The sequence below is a fragment of the Rousettus aegyptiacus genome, unplaced genomic scaffold (assembly GCF_014176215.1).
Source record: "Rousettus aegyptiacus isolate mRouAeg1 unplaced genomic scaffold, mRouAeg1.p scaffold_m13_p_3, whole genome shotgun sequence".
Lineage (NCBI taxonomy): Eukaryota > Metazoa > Chordata > Mammalia > Chiroptera > Pteropodidae > Rousettus > Rousettus aegyptiacus.
In genome coordinates, this window is record NW_023416306.1 from 145,471,261 (window position 1) to 145,495,434 (window position 24,174).

Consider the following 24,174-nt stretch of genomic DNA (forward strand, 5'->3'; position numbering starts at 1 on the left):
GCCTAAGGTGGTCTTGATGCTGATTTCCTCTCATTAGGTTTCACAGGCCTGATGTGGGCATTAAAATTCTCAGGACTGGCTCTTCATCAGAACTGCTGCAGGCGCTTTTGGCAGTCCTCATGGGTCCTGGGGCAGCTTTACACTTGTGACATCTAAATTTTTATAAAAAGTGCTATTAGTTTAGTTACAGAAAGGCCATTTGAAGCATTATATATTTTTTGGTGAATAGTATGATTATTCTAAAACCCAATCTGATTTGATAACAAGAAATATTAATTGTATACTACTGCATTTTTCGACTGATTAATGACGAGTTAAACTTTTTTAATTGTAGCTATTAGCTCCTCCTCTTCCCCATGTTTTCTTAGATAACATCTTTGAAAAGCAATCCAGTAAAAGCTGAATGCAGAAGAGACGACTAAATTACAGAAGCTGTTTTTTAGAACTACCAATATGTGCAGTCCTCTGTTTTAGAGGAAGCTAGGTTGGTTACCTATTAGTAAGAACAGTTGAGGCACAGGATGTTGGGTGATGGACAAAAAGATGCAAAGTCGACTTGCTTTAGTCCGTACAGACCAAAGCACCGAAAAGAGGGTTCCCGGCCATTCATTGTCCTTTCAGTGGGACTGATGCCAGAGAAAGACTGAGCCTGACACATAAACTCACCTATGTCTGTTCTCGATTTCAAAATCCCAGTAGTTGAACATCTTAAAAATCCACCTATTTCGGTGTCCCAGAACCCCTCCCTATTTACTAACCAAAGCCTGAGCTGTGTCCTGCGAAGCAGGGCTCCTGTGGCTTCAGTGAGTCACTCTGCTCGTTGTACATCTTAGCGGAGCCTCTTCAGAGACATGGGGGTGGGGGACTGTTTTTAAAGAGGTTCCGGCAACATGTGAGACCGAGCTAGTCAGAGCTTTCAGTGCCTAAAACGTGAGACAGCCAAGCGCAAAGACATAACCAGGAATGCGTGTATTACCTGTTGGTATTGGCATCATTGGTGATTTTAATTTTCTTTTTGCGTATCTGAATTTCCTAAATGTTCATTATGGAAAAGGGGAGATGGGGACTTTTTTCCTCATTAAAAAAAAAAAAATCACGAATGTTGTTACCTTTTTCCTAAGTTTGCTTTGATGGCAGCATTGTTGATAGACATGGCATCTTTAAGCTACTGTTGTGAAGGAGGCTCTTAGAGTACCACATGGTCCCTTCCTATTTAGGCTAGGTAGCTGCCTTGCTATCAAAAGGATCAAGTCTGGGGAACAAATTTTAACTAAGCATAATTTTCACATTTCACCTACTGACGTGAAAAGCCCACCTACTTTATAATAGTAGCAATTAAAATGGTGTCATTTAAATTCAGTTATTACCATGGCAACTGTGTGTTAAGATTGTTTTTATAATTTCTTGCAAACTGGGCAGGGAGATGTGTGCTTTTTTAAACTGATAAAGTTTTTCGTTACTCTTCCTTTATCTGTATTTTCTCAAGGTTACTTTGGAAGACCAAACAATGTTACTAGTCATAAAGTTGACATTCTCTCGTTCTCACATCTTAGCAGGTTGTCTGATCCAGTGGGACTGGCAGCACTTAGAGATTTTAGCACAGGGAGAGCCAGGTGTAAGATCAGCCACCCGCCTTTTCTTTTTCCTTCCCGTTAGTCCCCTCTGGAGGAGGTGGCTGCAGCTCCTGGACCCTGAGGAAATGCTTTCCTGAGGGCTGGGGAGCTTCCCCAAGGAGATTGCAGCCATCATTAATTGGGTCAATGGATAATCAATAGCCCGATGTCCACCATCAGGCCAGGTCCAGTGTACTGAGCCCTGTGGGACAGTATTTAGCAGATCCCAGGGACAGCCAAGCATGTGGGCACAAGTTGGACAGATGCTTCATTTGGGGAGAACTGCTTCCAAGTCTGCACTCCTAAGTTCACTGGTCTAGAATGTGCTTATTGTGTTTCAAAGTGGAGATGTAATAATGATTAAATGTTGGGCTTTAGGGATACGTGAGAAATTATTGAGATTGAGTCTAAAAACAAGGCTGGCACTGAGCCTAAAAGGGGCTGGACACAAACCAAGGTGCTTCAGTAAGCAGAGCCTCGGGATTGTGTAGGGAACCACAGTTAGGGATGTGGAGGAAATTTTAGATACTTAGATTATGATAAACTCTAAGAGGTGTTAGGGAAAATTGCGAACTTTCTCGCTCTGCAAACTTTTGAACTCCAAGGTGGAATTTTCTCTGCAAAAACCAGAGGAATGAACTAGATGAACGAACTCTGCCCCTCCTAAGCCAGGCTGCATAGGATTAAAGAGGAGCCACCACCCCTTCCCCTCAGGAAAATTTCTTTCAGAGGACCGAGGAAGGCATTCCCTTTGGATTCAGAGGCTTCAGATTTCACCATTCCTTTTAAACCTGAAACAGAAATTTAATGTGACAAGAACAGAAATCCTCTTGTTCACATCCCAATCTAAAATGTTTCTTCCTTCGGTTTATAGCACTTCATAAATAACCCATAGCCAAGATAACACTGTGACTTTCTTCCCCCAGCAGTGCAATCCTGTGGCATCAGAACAAAGACGTGTGTGTGTGTGTGTGTGTGTGTGTGTGTGTGGGGGGGGGGGGGGTGTGTGTGTGTCTGTGCGTGTGTAAAGAGCTGGAGATATTTGTTTATTGGAAGGGAGAAAACATTAAAAATTGCAGTTAGCGGTGAAGCTGTTCTCTTCCTTTCCTACTGCCATCGCTTTGTGACTGAGGGAGCAGAGCCCACAGGAGCCTGCAGGAGGGTGGCCTGTGGAAGATGCTGAACCAGTGAATGGAGAGGCCTGCCGGTGGGGGGAGGGGCTGCCTCGGCCCCGGGAGGTGGAGGTGCAGCCCGGACCTTGGAGCTCTCCCTAAACATCAGGAATGATTTTTTCTCATCAACAGTAAGTGCCATTTTAGTCATCAGCTCTGCCTAAGGCCGACGGGCAGCTGCTGTCTCTGTGTGTCTTGCTCTCTAGCTCTCTCATTTCGGTTACAATAGGAATTACCGATGAGATGGTGGCCGTGGTGTGTGTGTGTGTGCTCAGACAGCCATCGGGGGATGGGTTCTTTCCCAGTGTCAGCGTGTGTGTGGTGTCTGCAGCCAGCCTTTGACAAGCAGGGGAAAGTCGTGATTACGCTGCGTGCAAAATGGTAGTCTTCCGGCCACATAAATGCTTCAAAGAGACGATTAGCTCAAATTATTGTAATGTCATTGCCCCCAAACCAGGGATTTGAGATCTTGGAGTAATTGATTATCTTACTATAAAGATGCGTAGTCATTTTAAAAAGATGCAGTTGCACAGGATTTATACAGTGTTTTTAGCAACTGACAGCTGCCCCTAGGTCTGAGTATCTATTTTGGGACAAGTTCAGATCCTTTAACCATCTCAGTTTTTCCTTAGTATATTTTAAGTCATGCTGTCCACAGTGGCATAGGAATTGTTTTAATTGATGCCGATCTAGGCCCTTTATAATTTAAAATGCAGACCTTTTAGCATGTAGAGAATAGGACTGAAATGTAAATTATTGCATAGACATGAATTTGGTATGTAAAACCTTCATCACACAGTGTGAGTCTTAGGCTTGATACACAGAATGACACTAACTTGGCTTCATTTTGTTTGTTTCACAGGGAGACCAGGGTTCTTAAGTATTATATTTTGATCGATCACTAGTTTAGATAAAAGAAAAGTTTTGTTCACGTTGATTATGGTCTGTATTTCTACCGAGAGTCCCCACAAAAGAATTTCTAATTTGTAGCTACTCTTAGGCAAATATCTTATTACCTCGTTTGGTTTCATGTGAAAATGTTTTATTCAGATTTTCCAATAGGCCACACAGGTGAAAAACTTCCCCTTTGTGCCTCAATATTTTGTTTTTCCAGTCCTCAGAACTGGAATTTGGGCCACGAAGTCATGCTTATTTTTTTCTGGAGAAATACGATTTGTTGAGATACACACGTGAACAATGTCAGCGTACCTGGGTAGAAGGTGGGCGAGGGCAGAGGGCAAACGAGTCCCGTGAGCAAACCACCTCCCGGTCAATGTCATGCAGCATTGTGGTTGCTTTCCTGGGCCAACAGTCTGGTTTCTGAATGGCTTTCCTTGTTTCCTAGTATTAACTCAAGATTTAAACTTCTTAAAGAGCAAGATTAATGAGGCCTAACGTGGAGGTCGGCAAAAGGGATGTACTTCTTGACCTGGGAGAGGTGATGATTAGATCTCAGTGTCTGCACAGAATAGAACGATACAAACTCAGCAGTATATCTGATGGTTCCTAGAGTAAGTTGTAATGTGATTATCTCAGGAACATTTATTTCTGTCGTCGCGCATTTTGCGATATTATGCCTTTGGTCAGAGACTGGGAGGTAGAAGCAGGTTAAATCCTGACTGGATGAATGTAGCTTTTGGGCCGCTTCCTTTTCTTTTCCTCCCACCTTCCTTTTCTCCTTTATTTTTCTTAAATGTGCGTGCGATTTGCGTGCTTGTCAGTCAGTCCCTCATTTGGTCCAGTGTTTTGAAACCAAGCTTAGGAGCATGTGTGGCAGCAAACTTTGCGGTAAGATGGCTTGGAGAGGTTCTCTGATCTTTAGAACATGGTCACCCTTTTTATGAAGAAAACATGTGAAGGTATGAGTGAACATCATTTACTCATTCAGAAGATATTTATTGTGTACCTCCTATCTTGCATTATAATATTGAAATTAAATCTAAATTAGATCATGAGCTCTATGAGAATAAGACCTATTTTCAGTTACCTTCGAATCCTCGGGATCTGCACAGGACCCGAGACAAAGCAAATAGTTGAATATTTATTGAAAGGAAATTGCGGAGGGTCAAATGTGGTATCCAGAATGCAGTACTTGGTGGACGGGCTGCCGTGCTCCAGTATATCCTGGAGACATGAGTCTGGCCTTCGGATCATGTTCCCTGACAGCAACGAAAACCATCTGTACCCCTAGTGTGTCCACATTATCACGTATAGGCGTTTATGCGATGCTGAAGGGGAAAAATGCTTAGGAACAGCAGCTCTGGTCCAGACTGCCCAGTTTGGCATCCTGCCCCTGCCACTTAATGCCCATGCGATTGGGGAGAGTTGTTTAATCTCGGTGCCTTAGTTGCTTCATCTGTCAATTGGGGATACTAGTAGTGTCAATCTCATAGCATTTGTGAGGATTAAATGAGCTGTTAACGTGTAAAGCACAATAGTCCTGGCACAAATAGATGCCAGGAGGTTCTATAGATATCCCATTTTAGTAACGAAGTTTGTAAATTATAAAGCATTGATGTAAAAATTTTAAAAGAATGGGATAATAGTAGAAAGTCTAACGTATTACTCTTGTATACCATTGGTTAATCTCGAGCCCTCTGTGTTGGATACCACTGGCCTGGACTACTGTGGTCCTGGAGAAGCCAAGCAAATAATTCCTTCACCTTCCGCATGCTTCCTTCTCTGCTTATGGCACACCTCACCCCAGGATTAACAGGATTCAAGACCATCGCATCTCTATTTTTTGTACCCAGGTTATTTTGTCGCTTGTTAGCTCCCTTCATTTAAAATGAAGTGGCTGGGATCCTTAGGATGGAATAGGGTCAGGTGCTGGGGAGGAAAGCAGGGGCCGGGGCCGGGGCCGGGGAAGGGGCAGGAGGGTCGTGCAGAGGCTGCTGGGCCTCAGCTCCTTGCTCCACCTTTGGGGGAAGCTTTCAGGGCCAGTCTGCTACCCAGCCAGAGCCTTCTAAGAGGACAGCCCCTTGCAAACTGTGTGGAAGGCTCCTTGTCCCATGGAACCTGGGGTTCCCAGCTGCTCTGCCATTGTCTAGAGTATTCTTTCTGGTCCCTGGGCAGTTAGGGTAATAAGGCATTGGGATGGAGGGGACGTACCTCTAATGCTATAGGAACAAAGGAGTGAACTGGGTTACAACTGCATCCGGGTCTGGCCCCAGATTCTCTTACTTCCTTTATAATCACCTGTGGTGTTTGCAGTAAGAATGTAATTTATGAAACTTACCCCCTCGAAAATCACCATGACCACAGTTTCTGGAAATTCGTCTCCGTTAGGCACTGTGCCCAATGCCTTTCATGTGTTCATATCTCATTCAGCCTTCTCAGCCACCTGACTCCTGTTGACACTGTTTTACAGACGATATTAAAGAGATCCAGGACTCAGACCCAGGCCCCGACCACAGAGTTGGCTCCACCATCAGACTCCACAGCCTACTTCTAAGCTTGCCCGTCTCAGTGTCAAAAACGAAATATTTATGAAGGACTGACTGGGGTCCAGTGCTGTATAAGTGAGGCATTATTGTAGTAATCTAAGTCAGCAGTAATAAGAGCTAGTCTTCCATTGAGTGTTTATGCCAGAGGCTTTAAGTGCATCCTTCTGTCTCGGTCTCACAACCACCTGCAAGGTGGATGATGTTGCCGATAACAAGGAAACTGGGAGTCAGGAAAGTGAGGTTCCTTGCAGGGGTGCACAGCTCATAGATTGTAAGTGGGACTTAGAGGTCCTCCAGATCTGCTCACCTGCAGAGTTGTGGCTTTAACTTCACTCAGATGTTATCACCTCCCTGAAGTTTGAGGGACCTCAGGGGCCTACTAGAGATGAAGGGGCTTGAGGTAAAAGGATTTTCCCTAAATCATGAAAGTAGCTGGTAATAGAGCTGGAGCTAGAAGTCTCAGGGTTGGTTTGGTTGATTGAAAGATGCGCGCGCGCACACACACACACACACACACACCACCCCTACCCACCCACCTACCCCATGGTCTACTTAAATAGCTTGTAGTGAGTCTCATACACATGTGTTCATTCAGCAAAGGTTTTTTGACACCTCCTGCCCACCAGGTAGTGAGAGGTGCTGTGTATGCAGAGTGACCCAAGCCCCACAAAGCATGCGATGGGTGCACAGTGAATGAAGGGTGTTGGCACAACACGGAGCTGGAGGGCCAGGGTGCTGTGGACACACGTGGACAAGGGGCAGCGGTAGACGCTCTAGGAGAAGGGAAGAGAAGCTGCTTTGCAGAGTGCAGGGATGGAGGCAGAGAGGCCACTGACTGCTCAAGGACCTGAAAACTCAGGGGATTAAACTGGTGTGTCAGGGTAGTGTGAGGACTGTGGAAGCATTTGTGGATCAGACTTGCCATCGGGAACAGAACCGAAGGAGGGTGGTAGGAAGCTGTGCACAGGCCGTCAAGGAGGAGATGGTGGCGGGGAGTGCAGCGTGCGACCTGAGAGTTAGGGCCAGTGCCCAGCTTCCCTGCCTAGTGCCACAGGACGGAGTTCTGACAGAACCTCATGAATATTGAGAAGCAGAAACTTTCCATCGTAGCCATTACTTCAAGTCTCTGGAATTCACTATAAATCCCATAGGCCTTCAGAACAAGCCCTCACTCTACTTGAGGACTTTTATGGAAGCATTTTTTTCCAGGATCTGCGTAAAGATTGTTTTCCCTTAGCAGCCGTGTCATTTCCCTTCACAGTATGTCGACAGATCAGTGAGCTCACCAAATACACTGATGCCATGTGTGTGTGAGTTCAGCTCCACCCCATGCCAGATCAGGTGGGTCGGTGAGCCACATGATTCAAAACTGCTTGCAGACTATCTTTGCTCCGCTCCACTCCCCTTCGGGCTGACACAGCTGCCCCACAGTGGGCTGGTTCTGTGTGTGCAGCACCCTCAGGCCCTCAGACTGTGCACTGTGGAGTTTGGCACATGTTCTGTGCTCGCTCAAGAGGAAGGTCCCCCGAGAGGCATCGTGGGCCAGATGCCACCAAGTGAACCAGGCTTGTAACATCTTCACATCCGGGGTAGTCACTGGCTGCTGCAGTTTCGGGCATACGCAATACAGAAACAGGGCGGAAGTCAGGTGTGGTTATTTAAGTGAGAGAGAAAGAAAGGGCATCTCCTCAGCCCCACCCCAGAGCCCCAGAAAGATAGACTGGGCCTCACGGGACCCCATCCCAGGACTAACAGGACTTCAGATTCGCTTGGGCAGAATAACTCTTAACCCACTTGGAAATCAACCGGAACAGCGATTTTTGTGAAGTGTCACAGTCTGTGAAAGTTCACAGCTGGCGAGAGTCATTTCCGCTATGAAGTCACTCACCAGTGTAGGTTGCTTTTTGCCCTCCTACACCCGTGTTGGTGCCTTCTCACCACTAAACATTACACTTTCGTTTTCCACCTGCTTTTTTTCTTGCAAACGTTTAGGGTGAAGAAGCTGAAGGAGACCTTTGCTTTCATTCAGCAGCTAGACAAAAACATGAGCAACCTCCGCACCTGGTTGGCTCGAATCGAGTCAGAGCTTTCGAAGCCCGTCGTTTATGACGTCTGTGATGACCAAGAGATCCAGAAGAGGCTCGCCGAGCAGCAGGTGGGGAAACGAGACGTGAGCGTCTGTAAGCGTGTAGGTGCGCAGTGTCTGCGAACGCAGGCCTTCCTCGCGTTGGCTGTGTGTAGTAGCATGTTCACATTTCATAGTATCAGTTTGTTTTTCCCAGGGACAACTGTCCACCTGTCCATGTTCTTGTGTGTGTGAGGCATCTATCTCCAGTGTCTACCCTTCCACCATCAGTCACAGAGCTTTTGTTAAATACTTTAAATACTGCTTAAGATGCAGAACTTAATCTTAGTGGGAAATAAGGTTTGTTTTGTTTGTTTATTTATTTATTAACTTTGATCTCTGGTTTTTTTTTTTGTTTTTTTTTTTTGCTGTTAATATATTTTTGGAAGGCAGTGGATTGAAAGAAAGTAATTTTTCTAAACAAGGAAGGTTTTTATGGGATAATACTCTGTGTCCAACAGAGTTTTAAAAATATAAATAGAACAAAAAAGGTGTAATAAGGAGCACGCTTGGACCAGTAGCTCAGGAAGCCTCTTGCAGTGCTCCGCCATTTCTTTCATCAGTTATTTACCCTCTGAGCCAACCCTGGAAATTCCAATTTGAAAATCACTGCGTCTTGCCGTTGTTTGTCATCACACTAACCTGGGGGACGCGCTTGGCTATCGCTGACTTATCAAATCCACCTTCCTGCCCCCCATAGAGGCTTGCATTCACACGCTCATCCTCATACGCAATACCCAAGCTTATTTTTATTGTTAGAACAGTTAAGTTTGTTACTCTTTGGCTAGCTTTCCTTCACCTTGGTTTTTCTCAGACCCGTGAGCAGATTCTGTTTTGACCATATGAGCAATATGGTCGTCATCAGGTTCTCAGATCTGTATTCTTCAGCCTACCTCCAAAGCCTCGGTGCTTCCTGACCGTCAGCACACTGCGGGGTTCACCCGCGCATTGCAGCTGCCTAGAGACAGAATCGGGGGCTGAATCTTTTTCACCAGTTTCAGGCCAGAGGCCTCCCCCTTGAGGATGAATTCTCTTGAGTTTAGGTCAGTCATTTTAATAGTAATAAATGACACCTCCTGCTGCCATGAAGTAGAGCTAAGTATTTGATATTAACTCTCAACTTAGATCTTTATTCAATATCTTACAATTACAGTTTAAATAATACCTATTCTGATTTTCAAATTAGTATGCAGCCAAGTAAAAATACTGTTTTTTCTACTTACCCTCTAAAACGTAAGTATATCTTTTACATCGAAGTCATCTAAATCCTGCCTTTGTGGACAAATGAATATTGACATAAGTACTGTGTCAGTGAACATGACAGAGATTTTAATGCCCTTCTCAGTGGATTCACAGCTACTGAACATTATCAGCTTTACTTACAAGTTCGATCCACTAAGATGGATTTCTTGAACTGTCTCTTAGCCAACAAGGCCTTGCAAATAACCATTTGCCCTGAGTGGTGATTTTTTTTTTTCAGGGACTATTACGGAAGCTGACGACATTGTTCCTCTTAAAGAATGACCAGATAAATTAGGCAGGGACGAATGCGCGTTAATATTTTATGAATCCGAAGTGTGGCAAAACATCATTAAATTGCCGGGAACTTACTCTGCAAAGCATACAATTTGGAGCCCCTGCCACTCTCTTGGCCTTGTTTGTTCCTGTCCTGAAGTGGTATATAGTTTAAATTTGGTTGATTCGAAGGTTCCTTGTTTATAAAATTCAGAATCATCATCATGGAATTCTTATCCTTTGGTTACTAAAAAAAAAAAAATTATGCAATTGGTGTTCAGGACTACCATTACTATAAAGAAGTTAGATGTTGTATTAGTTTTCTGTAGCTGCTATAACAAATTATTACAAATTTAGCATCTTAACAGTTCTGGAGGTCAGAAATCTGACACAGGGCTGAAATCAAGGTGTTGGCAAGGGCCGAGTTCCTTTCCAGAGGCCCTAGAGAAGAACTCATTTCTTTGCCTTTTCCAGCTTCTCGAGGCCTTCCTCCATCTCGAAAGCCAGCAAATTGCACCTCTTTATGCTTTTCTTCCATAGCTTCTCCCTCTGGCTCTTCTGCCTCTCTGTTCCGCTCTTAAGGATCCTGAGGATTACATTGGGTTCACCCAGATAATTCAGGATAATCTCCCTATCTTTGGGTCAACTGATTAGCAACCTTCATTCTCCTTTGCCATGGAACGTAATGTATTCACGGTTTCTTTAGTATTTTTGTTAGGAAAAAAAAAAGTTACTATGTGCTTATTATACTAAGCCCAGGCCTTAAATGCTCCATCAAAAACACTCAAAACAGAAATGTATCACACTCAGAAATTGCGGGCCACTTAAAACCTTACCTGTGTTTCTGTTACTAATTAAATATAGTAAGTTGCTTAATTGCGTCCAGAAATAAAACCTAAACACTTGAGGTCACCTGATAGTACCTCTGCAGAAGCCCTGTCCCCAAATGTGATTAAGAGCCATGATGTCCTTGGATCCTCATTGTAATGTCCGCGGGGCTCCCGTGTGGGAGGGGTCAGACCTTACAAGAGTCCTCTTTGTCTCTCCCCTTTTATATAGAATTTCTTTAGGTAATAAGGGTTGTATTATTATTCCTGTGGAATGTGTCGTCCTCAAAATGGAAAGGAAGTATAACCTTTGCGACAGTTTTAGATCAGGAACCACTTATTGAGTCTTCAGCATCACTCTTGTTTTCTTTGGTTTCCTAGTTTCCTGTGGGGTGCCACATAGTAATTTGGGGGCGATTATTTGTTTACCCTCCCATTCTGTAATTCCCAAAAGCCGCCTCCTCACGTGGGCCAGTTCAGCTTCACACCAGCACCCCCAGGACCACCCTGCTCGGTTGCTCACCAGCCCCAGCTACTCCCACACAGGGAGACATTCTAGGTCCAGCACAGGGTCCTGCCCGTGTGATTTTCTGCCCCCTCGCCTGGTTTTTCTTCCTTCCCCTTCCTCCTACTTTTCTAAGTTCCTTTGGTGTGCTCATTCTTCCTGGCCACATTCGGGGCTCCAGTTTCATGTCTCCCCGTCCCCCCCTCACTCCCTCCACCCTCCTCCTCAGCTCTGTCCCAGCTCCAGGGCTCTGTGTCACCTGCTCAGGAGCAGGAACACCAACCAAACAGGAGCCCCTTTCCAGAACTGTTGGCAAAGGTCTTCCGCGTCACTTTATGTTGTTTCTGGGGCCCACTTCTTCAGATTACATTTGAACAGGTTTGAAATCTAATAATTGTGCGAACTCGCGCCTGCCAGTGGTAGGATTATTGCAGTTTGCAAAATGTCACTCGTCTAGCACTTAGATGATTTGCATTTTTAAGTACGGCCCAACACTTTTATATTTTACAAGGTAACTAGTCCATACTACGAGAGCAGTAGGTCGCTCTGTGGTGTCTTTTAGAAGTGTTTTATAAATTTTGAAAATTTTCAGACTTTTTTAAAACCAGGATGTTGATAGTCTTTTATAAATTATCATAGAGCTCAGTTCTTGCTATTATCCACCCTGATTATTAATCAGTTTTCTTTAGCTGTTTTATTCAATGTAAGTTGAATAAGTGTAGAAAAATTGCAGAGAGTCTTAAAATACACGGAATTCATGTTTGTTCACATACTAGACTTTCTCGGTGCTTTTCAACAAGAGCCTGCTGAAGTGAAGCTAGGGGAAGTCGGGGGTGGGGGATGGGGAGGGAGTGTACCATTTGTTAATGGAAGTTGTCAGTATTACTTATCTAGCACTAGTGTTAGGATTTCTTATTTCAACAAAGTTAAATGGGATATTTATCAATATAGGTGAATTTTCAGAAAGCCTGTGACAATTCTGTGAACCAGCAAGAATTCTTAAAACTGGAATTCTCTGTAAACGTAATCATTTTAAAGCTAGTCCTAGCACTGACCCCAGGAAGGTTTCCACCATCGCAGCATTTCAGGCATTTGTGCTGGAGTGCAAAGCTTTGAAAAATCACCCTGCACACCTCTCATTATAGGATATGACAGGGCGACAAGACAGGAAAACACATTTTCTTATATAACTTGGAGGTGCTCATTTTTAATTAGTTAGGATCTGTGTTAAGAACTGCTCAATTTAAAAATTCAGTTTGTTAGCATTTTATTCTTTCATATCCACTTGGACAGAGAATGATCCAAATTGGGCGTTCATCAGAAGAAAAGCGAGAAAATATTAATCCTCTCTAGGAGTACAGAAGCGGTCATTGCCATTATCGAGGCGACTTGGAATGAGCTTTACGCTTCCTTTCTGTAGACAGAGGCAGGCTCTGTTTATAAAGTGCTTCCTCCTGTAAACTGAACTTTGCTGAATGCAGTTAATGACAGCTTATTTAACTCCGTTGTTATTTCACAACATATTTTGGATGCTGAGGTTAGTGGTATGGTCTCATGTCACTTGATCACAGAATTTGGTTGTCAGAAGAAGCCTAACTCATCGAGAATGGCAAGATGAACAGGCTCTTCATCTCTCCTTTCTGCCCCCCAGCCCCCTGTGTATTGAAGGACGTGTTCTCTGGCAATAATCGAAAATACTGTGTTCTTAAACAGGTTTTCCATTTTTTCTTATGACTATGCATTTTTCCTTCATGAACATTCTTTATCCAAAATCGGGGAACTTATCACTGTCACCATCACAAGACAAGACTCTAGAGATCCCTGAGCTTGGCTGGACCCATCAGTGGCAGGGGAAGCTCTACTCCTGAATCCTTCCCTTGGGCTTTGGATCCCTAGGACAGGCTCATGGGAGGCTGTGGAAACCATGTACCTGCACACACGGTCTGGAGTATGAGTGAAGATAGCACAAAGCTCTTAGTAGATTTAAGAATTCTTTGACCCATAAAAGGTTAAGAGTGTCTATTGCTAAAGTTTTAGATCCTACTGAAGAGACTCCAAGGAAGACTTCCCCAAAGCCAGGTCTAACTTGAAGGCCCTTGGAGTTGGGTGGTATGGAGCAGCTCCCCTGCCTCCCCAGTCTGTAGGGTGGCAGGCTCTCAGGGGAGGGTCGCCCGCTCTCCTTACATAATTCAACAGACCCATCCCAGTTGTTGCCAGTGCTTATTAGGCTTTGCGTTAGGGGCTACAGCATAAGGGTGTCACAGACTCCCGTGGTGAGACAGACTCAGTCTGTGTTGCTGACTCTAAGGCGGAGATGCACCCAGGACTGTGCCCCCTGGGACGCACGGAGGGAGGGTGGGGTGGTGACCCTTTGATGCCGACCCTCCCACCACCACCATCTCACGGTGCTTCCTGCTCTCCTGTAATCGTAGGACCTGCAGCGAGACATCGAACAACACAGCGCCGGGGTGGAGTCTGTGTTTAACATCTGTGAAGTCCTACTGCATGACTCTGATGCCTGTGCCAATGAGACGGAGTGTGACTCCATCCAGCAGACCACCAGAAGCCTGGACAGACGCTGGAGGAACATTTGTGCCATGTCGATGGAGCGGCGAATGAAGTAAGAACCGAGCTGCCCCTAAATGTTTGAAACATGATCAGCCACATTCGATGCGGCCTTCAGACCTAAATAACAATAACTGTGTCCTGGTCACCTCACTTCAAAGGCTGTTGGCAGAGAAGGCTCAGTAGGCGTGGCCAGTGCTTATTAAAGAAATTATTCAAGAAAAGCATAATCAGGGTCATATCTTTCCCCAGCTTTCCTGTGCCTTGGGCTGTTACCGTGGCTGGCCACTGTATTTGTTTCCTCAGCATGAAGTAGTGGAGAAAGCCTTGCCCCTGGTTGGTTAACCCCGGTGAAGCAGGAGCTCTGAGCTTGGCACTCCCAGAAGGAAGGTGCCCTGACCAGAAGTGACCCCCTTCATTATTTCTTAGAAGGGGTATCAGGGTCTTTCCCCCCAATTGGTGTCAGTGCTAAGAGGGGTTGGGAATGGGACCAGTCAAGAGAAGATAAAAATAAATAACGAAAGCTTGGGTTGAAATGGATGGCTTGTATTAAGTTGCTTTCTTCCCATCAGAATTGAGGAGACGTGGCGCTTGTGGCAGAAGTTTTTAGATAATTACTCCCGCTTCGAGGACTGGCTCAAGTCCGCCGAGAGGACAGCAGCCTGCCCGAACTCCTCGGAGGTGTTGTACACAAATGCGAAAGAAGAGCTGAAGAGGTTTGAGGTAAAGACCCTCTGCAGCCCAGTGCTCCTGATAACCACGCCTGCAGCTGGCTCAGGAGCAGCTAGGTGGCTTCCTCTAAGTGGCCGGCTCCCCCCGCCTCTGCCCAGGGCCCATTCCACTACCTGCCATCAGCTGCTAAGACAGCTTTGCAGTGTGCATTACCGATTTATGCAAACTGGCAAGCAGTGAACGGGAAAGCCTGTTCTTTAGCTGACATCAGAGGAACAGATGAAGTAAGCCCTCAGTCGCCATTTCGGTTTGGGAATTAGCCACTGGAAGCAGATCGTGTGGGGTTCGGAAGGGGGCGTCCTGGCACCCTGCACGCCCTGGCACTGACGGGCTCTTCTCTGTGACTCAGGCCTTTCAGCGGCAGATCCACGAGAGGCTCACCCAGCTAGAGCTCATCAACAAGCAGTACCGGCGGCTGGCCCGGGAGAACCGCACCGACACGGCCAGCAGACTGAAGCAGATGGTCCACGAGGGCAACCAGCGCTGGGACAACCTCCAGAGGCGGGTCACAGCCATCCTGCGGAGGCTCCGGGTAACCTACGTCATCGGGTTATTTGTAGAGCTTCAGGGAGAAGTGAGATGCGCTATCAGCTTGTAACAAAGCAGTGGGGAGAAGGTTTCACTGAAGGCCTAAGCTATCGTAACAGTCTTCCAACACAGCTTTCCCTTATGTTTAAGCTCAAAGCTGCCAGCTTTTTAAGTGGTCTTTTGCCTCAGAACAGGCTTCTTAGGCAGAGCCTGTTTGTGATTTGTGTGACCAAACACGTCTCCTTTTTCAAATTCTGTCCCCACTGACAGTGTGCACGTCCGCTCACAGACTGCCCAGAGCTGGGCGCCGCCGTTGCTGGGTCTGGACCACTCAGCCTGGAAAGGGGCCCGCTTCGCCCATCTGCCCCGTTCGCTCTGGCACCGTGAGGGACGTGGACAAAGCCCTCTCTGCACCGTGGAGGTTGGGGACAGCAATTAGCATCTGAATTTCAGAGTTCACTGACAAACCTCAGAAATTGTTGTTGCCGTTGTTTTTTAATGTAAACATTCACCTTAGATTTCTGTAATTCAGAAGATGTGATCTGTCAGCCTTTGTGAGTCCAGGTGTAAACTGCCAGGACCAGTGTGCGTTGTACCTGCAGGAAGTAATTTTAATCCCTGCGTCTGTTTTCAGGACAGAATGCTCTTGAAACCATCCTAAGGAGATGAAAATCTGAGCTTTTTTTTTTTTTTTTTTTAAACCCTCTCAGGAAGAAATTGGCTAGTTTTTCAGACAGGCCACTTGCATTAATTTCTTTCTCCTGCTGATTTGACTGTGACCGGTCTCATCCCTCATTTGGCACTGAATGCTACATTTGTCTGAGAATCTGCTGCCCATCTCTGAGGTGGTTGGTTACCCAAGAGGCATCCTTAATTGGGAATGATGAATTTCCTCCTCTGGGTCTTTTTTCTCTGAAGAAACACACTCAGTTACATCAGTGAACACAAATGGGGCACTAATCCAGGCTCAACCTTGAGATCAGTACTTCTCCACCTTGAAGCTTACTAAATCCTTCTGTCAAGCAAAGGCTTCTAATGATGGCTAATGGGTAAAGATAGACAAGGTGCCTGCCGTGGACTCTGAGGGGGTTCCTGGCCTGGACTTTTGGGGGAAATCACTGACCCTAGACTAGCGAATTGTAGAATTTCAAATGCCGAAAGGACCTCAGAGAATATATATAGTCACCGTCCCTGTACTCTCATTTACCAGAGAAGACACCGAACGAGACTCACAGAAGTTGGGGAACTTGTTTGGTGTCACACAGCTAGGGCCAGACCCCAGGCTCCTGACCCATGCTGGTCCCTGAATGTCTCGTTGTGTCCCCTTCCCCTTGTAGTACCCAAAGACAAGTTTCTCTGTGAGTATTCCAGGAAACCCGTTCAGCCTGAAGTGACCTTGCTGTCTGCCTGAACTCTCATCCACCCATCAACACAAATGTGATCCCTCTCCCCTTTTGCAGCATTTCACCAATCAGAGGGAGGAATTTGAGGGGACCAGGGAGAGCATTCTGGTGTGGCTCACAGAGATGGACCTGCAGCTGACCAACGTGGAGCACTTCTCCGAGAGCGATGCCGACGACAAGATGCGCCAGCTGAACGTAAGCCTGCGTCCTTAACTCCTCTAGAAATAACGCACCTTCGCAGAGGGGAGCCGGCCAAGTACGGATGTCACCTGATACCCTGAGAGCAGATTCCAAAACCGTTAAAGCAGCCAGGCCGCACCCACCTGTGTACAGCTGGGTGTTCACGGGCAAGGATACTGTTCCTTGCACCCACGAGTCGTTGGAACGGGGCCCTTTTTCTCTTTGTTGTGTATAATCAAGGGGAGAACACTCTTTAGGTTCCAAACAGAAGTTTGTAAGATGCCGTTTCTCCAGCACTGGGGTTTGAGTACAACTTGCGGGGTATAACAGGAGGAAAACCTATCAAGAGTGGGGCCAAGAACAGATACCTTCTCCCCTCCCACCGTTACGGATAATCTGCATTGCATTTTAATCTCACATTATTCCCTTCTTGGGAAGGGGGAGGAAAAATATATATATATATAATCGTTTTAAATTATCAAATACATATTAAATTTTTGTCACCTTGTTAAAAATTGATGAAACTGGAGTGCTAGGTGAGCAACAAAACAATAATGACATTTTGATGCATTTTCTGTGGCCTCGTCATCAGAAACAGACATTGTGTGAATCCTCAGAGAAATTTTCTTTCTTTGAAATCCTTCTTTATATCCTAAATAGGGTTTCCAACAGGAAATTACGTTAAACACCAACAAGATTGATCAGCTCATTGTGTTCGGGGAGCAGCTGATTCAGAAGAGCGAGCCCCTGGATGCTGTGCTAATTGAGGACGAGTTGGAGGAACTCCACCGGTACTGCCAGGAAGTGTTTGGCAGGGTCTCCCGATTCCACCAGCGGCTCACCTCCCACGCTCCGGTGAGGAGAAGGCCGCCCGCAGAGGGCATCCGGCTCCTCAGACTTGATGTTTGACCAAACATATGATTAAAAAGCCCTGTCAGAAATTTTATGTCCGCTCTTATGACTATAGACCCACAGTTATTCGGAAGGTCCCGTGTCCCAGTGGAAAGGATGGCCCTTCTGAAAGTTCTTGCCCCTGTGGCATGTTTTCCCCGAATTCCTCAGTGCAGGGCTTTCCTGGCATGCGCCAGCACCCCGAGAGTGTGTTGATAACTGTTCTGGTGTTGCTTACAGCATTGTCTTGGGGATACACTGGCGTTTTCTTCCATCTTACCATCTGGGAGCTTTTAATATCTAATATCTATGCCTTTCTGGCACTTTGTTCTCACCACTGAAGTGCCCAGAGCACCAGCTTTTGAGAGCAGCTGTGATGTTCCCCTTGAGGAAGGAGGCTTTGGGGAAATTAAGGTGGAGCTCAGGCCATTATTCAAAGTTCACTGCTTTTGTATGCCAGAAACTTTGATGATGGCCATTGACTAATACAGCTGACCACCTTTTCTTGTGTCTCTGACTGGCCAGCCTCAGACATAATTTCTTTATCAGACACAGCCTGAAAAATTATCTGCATTACCCTCATTTTAAAATACAGCAATTTCTAGTCATTTTCCTTAGTCATTATAGCACAAGGAGGATAAGGTTCTGTATTCTGAACAATAAGATTAGGGATAAGAAAGAAAGAACCTGATACTTACGGTCCTTGAATATGTGACTCTTATTCAGAACATTCTAATGGCCTTAAAAAGATTTAATTTTCTGATTCTTGGAGGAACCTACCATTAACCATCAATGAAATTTTGGCCTCTATTTCCTTAGATTTCCTGTTTAGATTATTGAATTTAAGATTTTTCCTAGAAAAGAAGGTAGCGTTTTGGTAAATATGTATTCTAGGCCCTACACTAAATAGTCTAAATTGGAATGACCACAAACAAGGCCTGAGAACCTGATTCTTTTTAAAACTTCTTTAGAAATGCTCATAGTGTCCACTTTCAGGAGCTGCTGGACAGGCAGACTTCTAATGCTTCTCACAACTGCAGCAGCCTACGATTTGGTTAATTCTGAAAACCGGACACTCTCATTTTAGGGCTTGGAAGATGAAAAGGAGGCGTCCGAGAATGAAACGGACATGGAAGACCCCAGAGAGATCCAGACTGACTCTTGGCGTAAAAGGAGAGACATGGAGGAGCCCTCGTCTCCTCAGTCCCTGTGTCATCTGGTGCCTCCGGCACCGGGGCCCGAGCGGTCAGGCTGCGAGACCCCTGTCAGCGTGGACTCCATTCCCTTGGAGTGGGATCACACGGGCGATGTGGGGGGCTCCTCCTCTCACGAAGACGATGAGGAGGGTCCATACTACAGCGCGCTCTCAGGTAATGGCCTAGGCTTCTAGAGTCCTCGAAATTGACCCATTCGGCTCTGTTTTTAGCACCTTAGCAACATGGCCAACTCTCGATCAAGAGTCCAGCTTATGGCTGACCCAAACTTCCCGTGGCTCCTTGTATTCTGTCCTGCCCTCTTAGGACTCACCTGAGAGTTGGCTCACTCCTATTACAGGTGGGATGAAAGGGGAAAAAAATGAAATTCACATTGGGACAGTAAGGCTATTCACTTATGGCTCTGGCTTATTGGTGAACTTTTCGTTTGAGTTTTGCAGAGTATCAGTAGATTGTTTCCATTCTTTCTATGCACTTCCCCTCCCCCACCACTGCTTCAGACAGGTGTTCGCTGAAAAAAAAAAAAAAATCCTTCTGGTTTTTTTAAAGCTTTTTAATAAAACAGAAAAAGGATAATTACTTTTCTCCTTCCAGCTGACAATGTTTCTACTGTTTTAACTTTAATACTTGGGCATTCATCTACAGACTCCTGCAGTGAGGAAAATGACATTATTCTTTTTCAGATGTAGAAATCCCTGAAAATCCTGAGGCATATCTTAAAATGACCACAAAAACTTTGAAAGCGTCTTCTGGTAGGCCCCTGCCCGTGCATGTGTCTCAACCTGGCAGCATCCTGTGGCGCACACTGCATCCTAAACCTCGCTCCCATGCCATGTCTGACCTCTGCCTTCCGTGGACACCATGCACCTTGGTCTTTGTGTCATGGTGTATTGCGCTGCCGTACTCACACATACCTGCGTGCTCCTTACAAAACCCCGCCCAGACCAGAGCAGTCTTGATGCCTTCCCTCTCCTCCCCCCAACAGGCTTGTGCAGAAGGGAATTTTTTATGCTGCCTTTTTACATTTTTATTTTCCTTCTAACTCAAGCAAGTCCTTTGGCATGGGCCAAGCTTTCTTCATGGTGGCTTGGTTTGGAACTATTTCCTTGCTTACGGTGATTTCCTGGCAAGAGGGTGGGTGAGGTGAGTGGGTAGGTGGGGGCAGAGGTACTGTTGCAGTTCCACAGGAGAAGAAACCTTCCTTTCTTTGACTTGCAGTCCTACTCTTTATTCCCTGCCCCATCCCATCTGCAATGAGCAGTCCTTTGGCCCCCAAGTCCATCCTGCTGTTCTCTCTTCCCCTCACTCCTGACAGGCCTTCGGTCCTCTTGGCCCCAGACACAGCTCGCTGCCAGTGTCCCCACCACTAGACATCCCGGCTCCGAAACGTCATTCGTCCTGCAGCAAATCATGTTGTACTCCATTGTGAACCCATCTAGCGAAGGCCCAGTGTTGCTCAGTTGCATGACTCTCATTTCATTCCCATCTGGAACATACTGACATTTTGCAAACGTGCATGCTTTGCAAGGAAAGCTGCAGAACTCATACCGTAACCTGATGCCATGTTACCCATGACCTTTTCTGTGTAACTAAACATGAATTCTTGGAGAGAATGGGCTGTAACTTGCTGTTTTTTGTTTCAGGTAAATCCCTTTCTGAGGGTCACTCGTGGCATGTTCCTGACAGTCCTTCCTGCCCCAAGCATCGCTACAAACAAATGGAAGGTGATAGGAACGTCCCACCCACCCCCTCAGATTCCAGCACCCCTTATCAACCGGCCTGTGTAAGTCTTGACCCCCTGGGAGTGTAATCCAAGTGCATGAGTAACAGTTTAAATTTTTCTAGAAAGAAGTTGTGGTGCATACTGTGTGTGCTCACTCCCTAGGCACATTTCGAGTTGGTTTTCCCATGGTGACAGTATTTCTACTGAGCTGTACATACTTCACTTAGAACCCTGGCAAAAATGACTAGAGTTAAAGACAGCTTTCTGGCCAAAAGCTGTTTTTGTGTGCGTTGACGAGATACAACAATGATTATTACTGTTGAGTCAGTCATCCATGCAAATAATGGAGAAGCAAAATGCAGGCTTTCCTGAGCTGCTCTTGAGCTCCAAAAGCTTTGTTATACTTGCCTCTTGACCACACTCTCTATTCAAAAAATTATGACTTCATGTCCACGATGATTTGTGTGCTATGGTAGCCTTGGGTTTGACTCCCAGCCCTACCAATGAATTGCTCTAGAGCAGTAAGCACTTTGCCCTGCCTCTGTAAGTTTTCCTCACCCAAGGATAAACTTACCTGACTTGTTTTATGATCAGTGTATACGAAGGTAGGGAGAAGGTCCTCAGAAGCAGCCGTTATTATTATATGCTATGTATGTCGGTGGTGGTTGTTGTTGTTATTTATAACAGTGACTGTTCCTTCTTAGCTACATTTCCCTCGGGCAGCATGAGTCCTTGTGTGCCTCTGGCTTGCAGCTGTTGGGGGTTAGCCAGCCTAGGATTTAATGTTGGCCCCCGATCATTCTGAGTACAGCAGAGCGACAAGCGAGTTGAAATCAAAATGTCTTGTATATTTTTAGCGTCAACTCTTAGAGAAACCAGAAGCAATATAAGCATCACTGCAGTAGTCCTCAAAGTGCCCTCTGTGTTTAGGAGTGAATATTGCTAGATAACTGGAAAAGATTCTGGCTGTACCTGGTCAGACCTGAGTCATTTGATGATAGACTGTCCATGCCCAATTCAAAAACTTCCTCTAGCTTAGCAAGCAGGTGTCATTTTAAATCTGTCTCTGTGGTACAGAATGAGACGTGACAATCTTGGGGAAAAAGACCGCAGCATCTCATCTTTGCTCTACATCCAGAGCTATGTGGTTTGGCCTCTCCTGGTGACTGTTTGTGGTCCTTACCTGGCCAGTTTCAAAACCTCGACCCTTTTTTGGTGTCTGAAACCAAGTGCGTCACCACAAATCTGAAGGGTTTATCATTATTTTTTCATTCCACACAGTAGGCCGTATGGATGCAATCCAAAGCCAACTTGGCTTTTATAAAAAGGATACATTTATTTTTGGAAAGGCCTGAGATAATAGCCCAATCAGCTCTGTGATAGATAACAGGAGAATCAGTATGTGCAGCGAAAGATAAATGCTTGGTAACGAATGACCCTAGGAGGCAGATTTGTCCTCTGCGTTTCTAGTTCCTGGTGACAGTAATAATGCCCACTAGCTCTACGAAGTGACTGGGAGAGAGAACTAAAATTTTGTAAAACGCCATGCAAGTATAAAAGCGCTGACACAATTTAATAGCCTATGAAGCTCAACAACTGTTGTAAGTCTTTTCGCATGCTTCCTTTGAGAGAAAGTAAGGAAGCCTCCAGTCGTCAGGCCATTTTATTCCCAGCATTGACATCTCACTGCTTCCCCCTCCCTGGGCCTTTGCTGAGACTTTACATCTGCCATCAGCTCTGTTTGGTCATGAATGCTCCCCACATGCTGCAGCAGCTCTGGGACCAACAAGTTACCCTTGGAAGAAAAGGGCTCGCACATCCTCGTCTCTTCTCTGTGTAACAAGAACCGGGATTCTCTTCAGACAGCCTTTCAGGTTTATAGATAATGAAAAAATTGGCTCATTCTAGGTAAAGCTGCCGTTATCTCCGGGCACTGATGATGGCAAAGAAGACCCAAGAGTCCTGAATGGCAGCCCACAGCAGGAGGACGAGGGACTGGCCACTGTCACTGGGCAACAGCCAGGTACAGGTAAATCGGGCTGATGTTAAGAGGGGTAGAGACTGTATTTTAGGTTAGTTGGGAATTTAAGTCATTGCTCGACAGAATATTAGGAATTAACCAACTGTATAATTCACCAAAATTGCTACTTATCTGACAACAGCCAAGGTCATTTTAGAATCAGCTGATTTGTATTTATGAACAAATTCCTAGGCCGTTCTCTTTCAAAATCATTCTTTAAATTTGACAGAATGAGTCTGATGATGAAGTGTATGTTTTAATGACTTCACATGTATGTAAAGATCAGACATGAAGATGATCAGAGTTGTGTCAGGTGTTTCCTCATGAGACCAGTTCGATGTTTATAAAAGCAATTACTCAGCTAAGTGTAAGGTTAAGCTGAGAGCACTAACCTGATTATTCATGGGCCAAAGGGAAGAGCGCCCTGAAAACAGCACAAACTGCTAAACTTGGACCAGGCAGCATGTTGGGGGTCTCCTACCCCGCTCCCACCTCGTTGGTGGGAATGGGGTGGCCCCAGCTTTGAAGCAGAGCAAGGGAAACGTGCCTTTCTCCTCTCCAGGGGAAGTGATGACTCCCAAGTGCTGAGCCTCTGGCAAGGAGCATCCTCTACAGGTCTTACCACCCAGACCCTGAATTAGCTGAAGGCAGAGAAATCAGTTTATGTGATCGCTTCTTTTTATTGGTGGTTTTTTATTCCAGGTGCCTTTGACAGATGGGAGCTGGTTCAAGCACAAGAACTTCACAAGAAACTCAGAATTAAACAAAGCTTGCAGCAGCTGAACTCTGACATCAGCGACATCACCACATGGCTGAAGAAAACTGAAGCAGAGCTAGAAACGTTAAAGATGGCAAAGCCTCCTTCCAATATCCAGGAAATGGAACTCAGAGTGAAGAGACTGAAGGTGAGTCAGGGCCGAGTGGCAGAGGGGTCGGCCTGGGCGTGCGAACGCTTGCTGTGCTGAGCAGCCAGACCAGCTCTGCTAGTGGGGTAGGTGGCAACTTGAAAATGGTGTGTAGTGGCCATCAGTCTCTTCCATTTCACTTCTGTAACTGGCAAGGACATGATGCAGATCTTTGTTTCATTCAGAAGAGCATCTTCAAATGTTCCCAATGCCCAGTGCAGTGCTGGGAGTGGGGGGTTGGCAGGGGGTGGGGGGGCGCGGCTCAGATGCCCAGAGCTGGAGAGATTTGACTTCTAGGCACCCGCAAGCTGTTTTGGAGGTGCTAGTGGCCACTGAGAGGCAGCTTAGAACACCTTCCCCAACTGTACACAGTCCAGACTGGTGGTGGAGAGTCGAGGGTAGGGAGAGGAGGATCAGCTCACCTACTGATGAATTCTGTGGCTTGATCTGGTTACTCTACTACACAGTTAGGATTTGTCACCTACAGTCAGCCCTGTTCCTCTGGAATGCCTGTCCAGGCAGCAGGTAGGGCAGTTTGGGCCCTGCATTTTGAGGGGGCCCTGAGCATGAGCCTGTGCTCCTAAAGAGACCCCAGACAGGAGATTGGGGAGACTCAGGCAGTCTTCATATTCGCACTATTGTTTTACTTGTACATTATCATATCAGGGGTAACCATTCATCTTAAGGAGTAACACTCCATGATACTTAGGGGCAAACACAAGATGACTACGTGTACTTTCTCTGGAAGGCTTTTAATCTGGTCCAGGACTGTTATTAAGCCAACCAGAGCTCAGCGGGATCTAGTTGAGT

General features: G+C 45.9%; 1 protein-coding gene across 18 annotated transcripts in view; it reads left to right on the top strand.

Moving 5' to 3' along the window:
* The window catches only part of SYNE2 (spectrin repeat containing nuclear envelope protein 2), a 272,956-nt gene that overhangs the window by 243,412 nt on the left and 5,370 nt on the right, over positions 1-24,174 (top strand). For 9 of the 18 annotated variants that reach the window (XM_036238293.1, XM_036238291.1, XM_036238296.1 and 6 more), the window contains 11 exons: positions 8,224-8,386; positions 13,636-13,823; positions 14,341-14,491; positions 14,850-15,032; positions 16,489-16,626; positions 17,272-17,466; positions 18,590-18,872; positions 19,400-19,468; positions 20,360-20,499; positions 22,348-22,468; positions 23,162-23,364. In XM_036238293.1, coding sequence (XP_036094186.1) covers positions 8,224-8,386; positions 13,636-13,823; positions 14,341-14,491; positions 14,850-15,032; positions 16,489-16,626; positions 17,272-17,466; positions 18,590-18,872; positions 19,400-19,468; positions 20,360-20,499; positions 22,348-22,468; positions 23,162-23,364 — 1,834 coding nt within the window. Of the gene's footprint in view, positions 1-2,621; positions 2,917-8,223; positions 8,387-13,635; positions 13,824-14,340; positions 14,492-14,849; positions 15,033-16,488; positions 16,627-17,271; positions 17,467-18,589; positions 18,873-19,399; positions 19,469-20,359; positions 20,500-22,347; positions 22,469-23,161; positions 23,365-24,174 lie in introns of those variants that run through there. The other 9 variants (XM_036238301.1, XM_036238303.1, XM_036238302.1 and 6 more) reach the window with 4 other exon arrangements.